General features: G+C 42.1%; 1 protein-coding gene across 3 annotated transcripts in view; it reads left to right on the forward strand.

Moving 5' to 3' along the window:
- Positions 1-13,147, forward strand: part of CPLX1 (complexin 1) — a 107,095-nt gene that overhangs the window by 73,313 nt on the left and 20,635 nt on the right. For all 3 annotated transcript variants that reach the window (XM_074227520.1, XM_074227522.1, XM_074227521.1), the window contains one exon: positions 4,648-4,823. In XM_074227520.1, the coding sequence (XP_074083621.1) occupies positions 4,648-4,823 (176 nt within the window). The remainder of the gene's footprint in view (positions 1-4,647; positions 4,824-13,147) is intronic.

Below are 13,147 nucleotides of genomic sequence, written 5' to 3' on the forward strand. Positions count from 1 at the left end.
ATGATGATGATGATATTTGTCATTCATTCTCGAAGAAGACAATGACATCAGGGAGGTGATATAAAGACAAACACACGAGTTGGATGGGGGGGGGGCTGTACTAAGTGACCAGCCTCACTTTCTCCTCCAGAGCCATCTGGGTCCAGGGGCCAGATAAGAATTAGAATGACTGCTGATGACTCTGGATGTGAGGCAATCATGGTTAAGTGACTTGTCCAAGGTCACACAGTAAGAGTCAGATTTGACCTCAGGTCCTTCCACTGTCTCAGTTATGCCACACTAACACTGCCCCCATCTCTCCATGTCCTCTACTTTGCAACCAGATTGAGTTATCCACTCTTTCTTAAACATACACTGAATTTTTCCTGCTCCTGAGCTTTTGATCACAACGATTACCTCTGCTTAGCATGCCATCTCCCTCAGCTGCCCTTATTGAAATTCTTGTTATCCTTGAAAAGTCTAGACCAAAAGGCATCATTTCTTCACTCCTGACACACCTCAATTGGAAGTAAACTCTCCTTGTAAGCCACCATATCCATTTGTCAGGTCCTCTCTAAGTACCAAACCTTATAAGTACCAAAGACCCAGGGACTTTGAGCCAGGATCATGGTATCTTAGTCATTCAGGAGAGGGAGTCAACAAGATAAATTGGGGCTTAAAACAGAATTCTGAGGATGGATCAGGAACAGAATCTGTGTCAATGCAGGATCAGAAACTACAGGCGGTAAAGTGGGTAGGCGGATCCCAGGTGAATAAACAAATTCAATCTGGTACAAGCAGAAATTTGAAAGTGGGTAGGGTGAGACGCAAGATGTTATGGAACTAATGAGATTTGTACCTGAGGATGTCAGCTGGGCAGCATCATGTCGTAGAAATGGGGCTGAACTTGGGACCAAGGGACTTGAACTCCAGTCAATTTCAACTTGTATGCTTACTACCCATGGGACAGCAGACAAGTTGAAGCAGTGGCCTTGGAGCTAGAAAGTCCTGGTTCAAATCCTACATTAGGATTGACTAGTAATTTTTTAAAATTGAATTTTATGTTATTTTCAGAACTGTATTCTCTTCCTCCCATCTCCAATCCTTCATTGAGGAAAACAAGAAAAACAAAATCTATTATAAACAGTAGCTAAGCAAAGCAAATTCCCACATTGGCTATGTCCAAAAAAATTGTTTTTGAATTGTCTCCATCTGTACCACCACCTACCTCTCTATTTGGAGGTGTCGCATGTTTTATCATAAATAGGCATGTCATTAACCTCTTTGAGAATGTTTCCCCTGGAAAATATGACTAATAATAGCACATTACCTAACAATGAATGCCATTGCAAGGATCAAATGAAAAAATATATATGAAATATTTTGTAAAATTTAAAGCAATATGTAAATTTAGGCTATGATTATTAACTCTGTAAGGCTCAGTTTCCTTATAGTAAAATAAGAGTGCTGGCTAAAATGTTTTCTAGGGTCCTTTAGAATTCTAAATCCTATAATTTTCTGATCTCTTTCATCAGTCTGCCCCAAATGTGCTGTTGTAAGGTATATACCCAGTCCTTTATTTACCCAGGACCCACATCTGCTCCTTCTCCATCTACACCTTGAAGTGGGGTGGGACCTTCCTCTGACTCCCCTAATCTGAGAATTCTATGTGTTCTGAGTCCTTTCCTTCTCTCACCTCTCCCCCATGGGACTAAACTCAAGAGTTTGGTCTATGGGGACTTAGTAAAGATGTGCTAAATGACTATCTGTATATCCATTAAATTATAAGCTTCTTGAGGGACTGTCTTTTGTCTCTTTTTTAATCCCCAGGTGGCTTGGTACGGTGCCATAATAAGCACTTCAAAAAATATTTATGGAATTGAATTAGTTCACGTAATCAAAAATTATAGAACCTGGGTCTCCCAATTCCTAACCATTCATTCACACAAAAGGCTTTTGCATAGGGCCCAATACTTTATTAGACCAAGGGGAGAAATAAACCAGACCTGGCTCTCATCCTCAGAAAATTTCTCATCTAGAAAGAAAAAGAAGAAAGGTAAAGAAGCAATGGGAGTGTTATATAGTGAAAAGTTCTGCCTTTTGCTGTGTTGCCAGGAATAATAATAATAATAATAATAATAATAATAATAATAATAATAATAATAATAATAATAAATGACAACAGCAATAATAATAATGGAGTATTTATGTAGCCAGATACTCTGTTAAGTGGTTGATGTCATTTGATCCTCACCACAACCTTGGGAGGCAGGTATTATCATTATCTCCATTTTGTAGATGAGGAAACTGAGGCAGAGGTTAAGTGACTTGTCCTAGGTCAGATAGCTAAAAATATCTGAGGCTAGATTTGAACTCAAGTCTTTCTGACTCCAGCCTCAGTACCACCTACATGCCTCAAGCTCTAGAGCATGGAAGACCTAGGCTGAAATTCTACTTCCAATGTATACTAGTTGTGTGACCCTGGGCAAGTTATAAGCTTCCTGAACTCTAACTTCCTCAACTGTAAAATGACCCCCTCCAAGGGTCTAGACCCAGGACCCCATGTGTATATGGGTCTCTTCTTCCCAAAGGATTGTTGAGAGGATCAAATGAGAAAAACAAAAAGCATTTATTATCCTCCTGCTGGACATGAATAAGGCTGAGAGCTTGGGATCCAAGTGAAACTCGTCTTGCCCTCAGAGAGCTTACAATCTAACTGTATAGTTGTAATAAGAACTCAAAATCAAATAGATCTTAAGAGCTTTTGAATCTCATAAAGAATGGGACTTGCCCAGGTTTATATACCTGGCAAGTGTTAGAGGAGGAATGTAACCCAGGTCATCTTGAATCTATCCACTTTGCTCTCCACATCAACTATTATATGGACAGAATGGTACCTGGATCATGATGGAGGTTCCAATAGGGTTTGGGGAGGGGGTGGGGGGGTCAGAAAGAGACAGATTCCTATTATAGGGTTTGATAAAGGCTTCATGGAAGAGGTGGCATTGGATTTTGCCCTTTAAAAGCTGCACAGTGTGGACAGTGGCACAGTGGGAAGGGTGCCAGGCCTGGAGCCAGGAAGATTTAAGTTCAAATCTAACCTCAGACACTTACTAGCTGGGAAAATCACTTCACCCTGTTTGCCTCGGTTTCTTCCTCTGTAAAATGAAGGAAAAGGCAAAAAAAACTCCAGTATCTTTGCCAAGAAAACCCCAACTGGGGTTACAACAAGTCAGACACCACTGAAATGCCTAAACAACAAGATTTCAACAAACCAGGTTAGGAAATGGGCATCTCAATTGGAGCCAATAGTACAAACAAAGTCATAAGAGCAAGAGATCACAGCGAGTAATTGGGGAGCAGAAGGAGATAATGTTAACTGGCTAGGACTGCATCAGGTGACTGGACCCTCTTGCTGGGGTCACTCGAGGCAGTTGTCCCCCTCTGGGAATCTGGCCCGTTTATTCCTGGCCCTGGGGATCCAGTTCTGCCTCTGTAGCTCTGGGGGAAGGATTTTCCACATCTCCCAACTTTGGTCTCTGGGGGGTAGATTCCTCCAGACCTCCCTGCTCCCAGGCAGGGGATTTCCTGAGCCAAGAGGCTGGGCTGGGCCTTGGCTGAGCCATGGAGAGGGGTGTAATTATTTGACTACAAGGAGGGCGTTGAGGGCGGCGTGCAAGGGGCCTGTGAATCAGCTGTTCATTGGAAAAGTGGTGGCTGGCAAAGTCAGGGCAGGAGTGAGGACTCTGGCACCAGCCCCTGCAGCCCCCCCTCTACCCCCCAACAGGCACAGCTCCCAGAGTCCTGAGGCTAGGCTCAGGCATGACCCAATCCACCAAGCTCACTAAACCACATGGCTGGAATCTGGAGGGTGTCTGCTCCTGAGCTTCCTATCATTTCCAATCCGGTTCTCTCTGCTTCTCCCAAAACACAGATGTACACGATGAGAAAAACACACACACAGATAAATATACTGAGTCACAGACATATTTTCACACACTTTCCCTGGCCCCTCAAATATACATATTCATACCCATCAATACACAAACTCTCAGCTTGGTCTGAAGGTAAACCAGAAGGGTAGAGTGAACAGGTAGTTTTGGCATACCAAGGATGATGGAGGGACAGGAAATAATCCACTATTTTGCAGTGATGCAGCAGAACACTGGATTTGAATTCTTGAGAACTTGAGTCTTGCCAATTACTACCTAGGACAAGATCATATGTTTTCTAGGCCCCTGTTGTCTCAGCTGTAAAAAGTGAGGGGTTCCCCCCATATCAGGGGTTCTTAACCTGGGGTCCATGGATAGATTTCAGGGGAATCCCTGGCTGAAAGGGGGGAAATTATATTTTTATTTATTTCAATAACATTGGCTTCCTTTGAGATCAGTCCTATGTATTTTACTTATACATCCACAAACATGATTCTGAGAAATGGTCCATAGGTGAGCCAGGATGGGACTGTTATCAGAAATCTAGATTGGCATTAGGTTCCAGGAACCCGTCTGATATCTGTTGGTCACCAGTGTCCTTGCACTGATATGAGCTCACCCTAAACACACAGTAACGTTTGTGTTCATTTTACCCTGAGCCCCCACTAACCCATGCTAATGTTGCTATTATGGTTGTTTGTCCTTTGTCCTCAATGACTCTGCTCCTTGTCCTCAGGGGCCACCAAGGACATGGGGAAGATGCTTGGTGGAGATGAAGAGAAAGACCCTGATGCAGCCAAAAAAGAGGAGGAACGCCAAGAAGCTCTCCGGCAGGAAGAGGAGGAGAGGAAAGCCAAGTATGCTAAGATGGAGGCTGAGCGGGAGGTCATGAGACAAGGGATCCGCGATAAGGTGAGAGGGTCAAAGACAGTCGAGGCCCAGCCCTGCCCTAGCTAGCCTGCCAAGGTCTTGAGGAAAGAGTCTAATGGGATGGCTTCAGCTAGGACCCTGGCCTCACTTCTCCCAACAGTCTCACCCAGCCTTGCCCTCTGGATACATGATGCTCAGGAAAAGAGGGTTCCAAAGACAAGATGTAGCTTCGCCAGAAAGCTAGAACAAATGTTGCTGCCAGAAATGGAAGCTCCCTGGAGAGCCATCACTCACCCAGCTCCCAGGCTGATGTCTCTGCTCTCTGTTATTGGCCCCCAAGGGACACACAGAGCTGAAACCTGGAAATGGGGGTAGGGTGGGGAGATGGATCTTGTACTTTCTGCATTAGGAAATGCAGAGTAGGATAAAATTAATTTCTTAAATACCGAATGATGAGCGTGTCTATATACAGAATAGAATAGAAAAGAGGATTGTACATAAAACTACAGATCTCTGTTATGTACAGCTTACTTATTTTATTAACTATATAGGGTCAAACATGCAGTTTTCAAAGCTATCCTGCTTGTCTGGGCTTATTTCTGGTTTTCCCTCTTTCCTCTTTTTTCTTCCTTTTTGTTTCTTTTCCTTTCTCCCCTTGCCCTTGCACCTCCTACCCATTGCACTGTGTGAGAGACACATCAGGTTAGCTCTCCCTGACTAAAAGGCTAACATTTTTTAATCCATCAACCAATTTTATAAACACATATTTACATTTATATGCATAACAAGATTTTAATACCATATAAATATATTTATATATACATAAATATGCATATATTTATATACTATAAATAAATTTATATGTATAAGTATTAATTATATGCCTGTTATATACAGATAAAATGCATAACATTATTTCTATGCATAAGTATATATAGTATATATATATATATATATATGTCTATATACACATACAGAGAGGGGGAAATATAACTAAAACTCTCTATCTCTACGTCCTCTTCCAAGGTCATGACTAAAGCTGCTTCCATCATGGCCCTGTCTCTAGCTTGTTGAGCTGGCTAGCTATTTTATTGGAGTTTTCATAAATATGACTAAGTCTCTTACCCCAAGTCCCCAAGCTTTTCTGTAGAGCATTATTTCATCAGATTCAATGGCTATCCCTCCTCCCCAAATGACTAAGGACTTGTGGCAGCTGTCCAATGCCTTGCATTGATTGATTGGATCTCTAAAGGTGGTACCACTAGTGCAAGGTTGGAGCAGTAAGTAGGGCATCTTAATTACTTTCATCAGAGGAGGGGATGATCAAATGACTAATTCATTTGACCTTACCAAAGAATGGATAGGAAAGGTAGATTTGGGGCAAGTTTATGCAGGCCTTTGAATGTTAAGGCTATGGGCTTTATTATATGAACTGTGGGAGCTCTGCATGTTTATGAGCGATCAGAGTCATATATTATTAGGAAGATTATTCTGGCAAACATTGAAGGTTGGACTGGATGGGAGAGAGTCTGGAGACAGAGAAATTAGGAATTAATTTATCCCTTAAACCAGGCCCAGACTTTGCCTGATTAGGACCATTAACCCTGCAAGCTTCCTCCTGATAGAACAGGATTAGTGCTTGTTGGCAGAGGAAGCCAAGGACAGGAGTCGGCTGCTGGCATGGCAATGACCTTTGTGAGGGCTGCACATTTGACAATCCTTTCCTTAGCAGGGCTCCTGGACACTGAGCAGTTGCCCCCTTCCCCTTCCTCTCCTGTCTCCTGCCTTGCCTTCTTCTTCCAAGCCAGAGTGTGTAATTAGGGAACATTTTCTTAACAACCTCACCCAGGTTTCTCTGGCCCTCACTAGCACCGACTCCTCTAGGGATCACATCTCACTGCTGGGAACAACATCAGACTTCCTGTTTTATTTTTTAAGCTATTCAAAAAATAACCAGGAAAACATCCACCAACCACCACATGCAACAAAGAGGGCAGATGAAGCAGAGCCCCTGCCACCGAGAAAGTCGAGGTCAGAACAGCCCAGGTACAAAGGAGACTAGAAATGGAACAGACAGCCCCAGAGAAGAAAGCTTTGTGTTTGCACACACATCCTAGTGTGAGCTTGTGCATAGGGGAGCAGATGAGGGGTGCCCATTTGTGTGTATGTTGGCACACACAAATATCCTTCTGAGACCTGGTGTAATGAAAGAGACCTCTCCCAGGGCACCTGCAGTGGAAAGAGCTCCAAGAGCTAGAGCCTCCAGGGGAGCTGGGTCCAGGTCTCCAACTGGGGTGGGGGGTGGGGCGAGGGGTGATTTGGGCCTTAGGAAGCCCATCGTGGTAGAGCCAAGCCCCAGTTGGGAGACTGGCCATTTTCGGTGCTTATCCTATTCTGCTCTGCTCTTCTCAGTCAAATTAATCAGCCAACCAATGAGCCAACCCATCCAGTCCCCATTTGTTAAATGCCTGCTACTGAAACTTGCTTTCACAATGAGGGGGAATGGGGTAGGAGGAAAAGAGAGAATTCAGAATTGAAGGTTTTTGATGTGACTGTTGAAACTTATTTTTGCATGTAATGGGAGTGGGGAGAATAAAATACAATACAATACAAGAAAAAATAAAAATAAATACCTACTATTGAGCTGGGCACTGTGGTAGGGTGCTAGGAAAACACAGTTCAATCCCCATTCCCAGGCACCCCACATATCCAGTTACAAAAGAGTTGGCCTAGATGGCTTCTGAAGGTCCTTTCCCTTCCAATTTTCTGTAATTCTATCTACCCCCAAAGCAGTAGAAGTGATGTCAACTGAGGAGGGAACTGATCCTGCCGATTGACTTCATCCTTTTGTCTTACGTAACCAATGAGGGTAGTTGTCAGTCAGTCAGTCAGTCCACAAACATATTTATAATGTTCCAGTTACTATACTAAGCAATGGAGATTCAAAGCAAAGCTGAAAAAGTAAATAAATAAATAACTATCCCCAAACATCTGGTCCTTTAACTCCTCCTCAGAAGAGCTGTAGTGGATGGAGAAAACCAAAAGGCTACAAATCTTTTTGCTCCGACAGTTGTTCTGTCTGGGCTCTAAAGGGCTCACCTCTCACTGATTGACCAAAGAGCTGTCCAATGACAAAGCTCCATTCTCCTAGTCTTCAAAATATAGCCAAGGATAGGGTCAGGGCACATGGGCAACTTAGTAGAAACAACCAGACTCAATTGAACACAGAAATGTTTAAAATTCCAACTTGAAAATCAGCCGGCTCTAGTGACAATTCAGACTGTTTAATTGCTGATATCAAAATTCAGTTTACTTTGGATATGTGTGGTGTGGCCATTCTGACATCTAATAATAATAATAATGATAATACACAGAGACAAGAGAGGAACCAAGTTTTGATTTTTTGGAGGAGAGATTAAAATGGAGAAAGGTCACCAGGCTTTTTAGTGTTCTCTAACCATGCCAATCATTAGGCTTTTCATAAAAGAAAAGAGCATGGAAGGGGGAGATTAGAAGTCAGTTCCTTATCATCGTTTTATTCAGCTTCTTCTCCGGTAGAAGTGTTACCCTGGGAATACTTATCACAGGTGGGAAATGTGACAAGTAGTAAAATGGGCTTTTAACCATAAGTCAGATGTTATTTTTTGAACAAAAATCAGAAGAGTGGAACTAGAAGAATCAAATAAGACAGTATAGGAAAGAAGACTTTATAGAGTAGATCTGACCTTATCCTGGGTATCTGTTAACTTCCAACTGAGGGTAAATAGTTTATGACCTTAGGCAAACAGGACCACAAATACTCCCCGGATGAAGATGGCCTTATACAGTATCCTTCCCCATTGGATGGGGATACAATAGCAGATGACCCTGCTTTTGTATCAAAGACTACAGCTAAAATTTAATAGGAGGTGGAAGAGTTGTCTGCCTACGACCATAGAGGCTTACTATCCACAACATAATTATGGAATGGTGAATAAAGAGAGTATGAGAAGCCTTTGGGGAGGATAGCCAGATTACTGAAGATCAACTCAAACCGAGTGACACTGAGTAGGGAGCAGGAGGGAGCAGGGGGGAGCAGGCACCAATGGCCAGTTGATGGCAACAGAGAGCAACACCTGGGAAGGAACAGGCTCAGCCAATGCTAGCAGCTTCTACTGGTTTGATGTTGGAGATGCCCCTCATTGCCTGTGTCCTGGCCAAATGGGTTCCCCACATACATCCTTATCCACTTGGACAGTCTGGCCACATGTATTTCCCATCTCTATATAACCCATGTCTTTATGCATGCCTCTCTTCCCACTGAGGATGGATAAATGTGTAGGTGAATAAGCTCCAAATTTTGTTTTGATTTTTTTTTGGGGGGTGGGGGCTGGGGAAGAAACTATGCTATTTCATTTAACCTTTACTTTAAATTGTGTGTCCCCCGACTGAAGTCAAAGTAAACCTTTGGTAGGGGCTAGTGAGCCATCATTTAGAACAGATTCTGATACACAAAGTACCTAGTATCTTTCAGGGAACCACAAGGTAAGGTGACCCCAGGTGTTATAATGATAAGGTGGTCCTATACCACCTGGTTGCCCTAGGTAACATCTCTTACCTCATTTGGGTCTCATACCAATACTATGAAATAGAAAGGATAAGAATTATTTTATAACTGAAGAGATTGTGGCTGAGGGTTAGAATGGGCACAAGAGTACATAGGGATGGAGCCAGGATATTTTCCAATGTTCCTTTTCTATACTGCACCAAATTCCTACCTTTGTGTAATCTAGAAGGGGGATAGCCAGGTGTCAGGAAAGCAGAATCCTGTCTTCTCCCTTGGGGTTCAGAAAGGAAGGCAGACAGGGATCAAGGTTTAAGGCAAAGGACAAGGAACTGAGTTGGATCAAAGTCAATCAGCAAGTACTTAGTAAAAGCTTACTAGGAGCCAGCCTGGGGATGCAGGAACAAAGAGTGAAAGCAGCCCTCCTTGTAAGTGGCTCATATTCTAATAGGAGAGCTGGCAAGCAGAGAAGTCAATAGACCCACCACAAATATAAAGTGAATACATGCAAATATCCTCAAAGTAATTAAACACAAGACAGCTTAGGAAGGAGGACCCTAGTGGTTAGGGAATCGAGGAGAAAGAGATACATGGTCAGACAGGAGCTGATTAGGTAGGGGAGTCATATGGGCAGATCTGTGTGTAAGAAGTAGGGTTCAAAGAAAGGAATGAGAAAGAAACTGAAGAGCAGGGCAAATGACATCAGGTATGCTTGCTCATGTGCTAATAGGATGCTCGTTAGGACAATTCAAGTTTAAGAGTCAGGGGACAACTAGGGAGTGCAATGGATAAAGCACCTGTCAGGAAATCAGGAGGACCTGAATTCAAATCAGCCTCTGATACTTCCTAACTTTATGACCTGAGCAAGTCACTTAACCCCACTGCTTTGCCAAAAATTAAAAAAAAAATGACCCACCACAAGGGGATTTGACCACAAGTCAAATTTGACCTGTGTGTCAAGCAAAACTCTGAGGAAGAATCTTGTCTACATAAATAATGGAGAGCATGGAGAACTTTGTAGTGAACTGTATAGAATGTGGTCTAGCCATGTCATGGTCATGTACGCTGCTTCCTTCACTCTCTGAATCGTTAAGACAAAGTAGTCTAGTCCTTTAAAAATAGATGAGAATGAGGCAGCTAGGTGGAGCTGTGGATAGAGCACCAGCCCTAGAGTCAGGAGGACCTGAGTTCAAATCCGACCCCAGACATTTACTAATGACCTAGCTGTGTGACCTTGGGGAAGTCACTTAAGCCCATTGCCTAGCCAAAAATAAAGAAATAAATAGCTAGATACAAAGAAGGAGAGAGAAGGATTTGAAGTGGCAGAGGGAAGTCCTTGCCCCATATCTGGAAGTTGGAGGATAAAACAATGAGGCATCTAGGAGAAAGGGAAGATGGGAGAACACTGAACATGAGGATCTCTTGAAGAGGAGCACACTGGATCCTCTGAAGAGAAAGGGGCTGCTTGTCCAAACAAGGAGTGAAGATGTGGGTCCACAGTGATGCTATGGATCCGTGGGTGTTATTGGCTGGGAGATTATCCAATAAGGCTTAGAGGGAAAAGAAATGTACTAACACAACTCTGTTTGACCTCACATTAGTAACAGAGAGGACAAAACATAGCAACAGATCTACCAGTGCCTACCAAGTAGCAATTTACCAGGTCACAACTGCAATTTTTAAAAAGAATATAGAAAGTCCTGCTAAGGGTTATGAAGTCTCTGGCAAAAATAAATGGAGGACCTTTTGGTCCTTATGTTATAAAAGACCCAGGGGGTGGATATTTTTTATTGCTTTTGTTGCTTCTGATTACAGGCAAAGATTCCAGAAAAGGAAGTGAACTCTAGGAAGTGAATAACTAGTGAAGAAGATAAATGACTTTTGGAGTTATATATAATGACAAAATAGGAAAGTGATGGGTAGGACATAATATACCTACATAATACTAGTAAAATATATATTTACCTGGAGTCTTGTGGATTTTGTCAAAAGAACCTCAAACTAAAAAATAGGAGGACAGGAAAAAACTGCCCATGAAGATCTGGAAAGCCTGGTACCACAAAGAGTAGGAGGTTCAACATAGGAGGAAAAGAAGCAGAAGGAAATACTGGTGATTCAAGAGTGATAAGAAGAGAGCCAATAATAAAACCCAGGGCTATAGGTGTCTAACCAAATGCACAAATTATGGGTAATATATACAATGAACTAGAGATCCCAATGCAACTAGGTAAATTTGACTTCATAGGTGTCACCAAAACTTGGTGGGATAGGAACTCATGACCAGAATTTCTCTCTGCAAGGGTATATCTCTCAAAAAGAACCTAAATAGATAGAAGGAGGAGGGGAGATGGAATAGCATGATTTATTAAAAAAAAAACACGGGGCAGCTAGGTGGCGTAGTGGATAAAGCACCGGCCTTGGTGTCAGGAGTACCTGGGTTCAAATCAGGTCTCAGACACTTAATAATTACATAGCTGTGTGGCCTTGGGCAAGCCACTTAACCCCATTTGCCTTGCAAAAAAACCAAAACCTAATATTAAAAAAAAAACCTAACATAAAAAAAACATGCTCATGTGAAAACATTCAGGAATCTCAGGGCAGAAACCAGTAATGATCATTGGAGAGAGAATTAAACAGGCGGAAATAAAAGAAATGTTGTTGTAGGAGTATATGCTAGTTCACTTGGGAAGGAGGAAGAATTAGATAAAAAAAAATTGGGAAGCAGCTTGCAAGTTTTCCCTGAAATCATGATATTGTAGTGATAGGGGAATTCCAACTACCTTGATAACTACTGATGTTCTCTCTGGAAAAAATGGAGCACTCTGATAAATTCTCCACTTGGCTCAATAATTATTTTCTACTTCAGAAGGCAAAGGAAGTCACAAGGGAACTGACATTCTGCAATTCTCAACAATCATCAACAGAAGAACTAGTTGATGAAGGAGAAATGAAAGCATTTAAGGGAATGTTGTACAAGCAATTCTTGGTTAGATGTAGGCTGGACTTAATGACCTCCAAAGTACCTTTCCAGTTCTTAGATCCAGAGGTTCACTGTTTCTGTGAGTAAATGAGATCCACAAGGGAGAAAGTCAATATCTAGTGTGAGGAGTGATAAGGGACAGGACCATGGGGAATACTCCAAACTTTGGCTATAGAAGGCAGAGAATGAACCAGAAAAAGAGAAAAGACAGAATAATTAATTAGGAAGGAGGGAAGGTTTGGAGAAAAGTGACATCATGAAAGCCAAGGGAGAAGAAAGCATCCACAGAAAGAAGGTTGTCAATAGTATTAAATGTCACAGAGAAGTCAAAGTGAATGAAGACTGAGAAAATTTTGGTGGGTTTAGGGATGAAGTGACCTTTGGGAAAAAATGTTTTTGTAATGGAATTGGTTTAGAAACCAGTTTGTAGAGGGCTGCGGAATAAGAAGTGAAGAAAGGGAGTGTAGATGACTCTTTTTACAAATTAGATGAAAAAGGGAAGAGAAATGAGAAATATGATAAAGTCAAGGAACTTTTTTAAAAAATTGTTTTTAGGACAGGAGAAGTGTGATTACATTTGTAGGCAGAAGGTAAAAAGCCAGTGAAGAAGAAATATTGAAAATAAGAAAGAGAAGGAATAGTAATGGATAGATGAATCAGTTCTAGAAGGAGAGAAAAAGGAATGAGATTAAAGGCAAGAGAGGAAGTGGTATTCTTGGAAAGGAGCACAGTTATTTCATCCTCTGAAACTGGAGGGAGGGAGAGAAAAGAAGGAAAAAAAAACATGGAATTTTTGATGTGTGAAGGAGAGAGGAGGGAACATATGACCTGTGACCTCAATCT

This window comes from Macrotis lagotis, chromosome 3 (assembly GCF_037893015.1).
Source record: "Macrotis lagotis isolate mMagLag1 chromosome 3, bilby.v1.9.chrom.fasta, whole genome shotgun sequence".
NCBI classification, from domain to species: domain Eukaryota; kingdom Metazoa; phylum Chordata; class Mammalia; order Peramelemorphia; family Peramelidae; genus Macrotis; species Macrotis lagotis.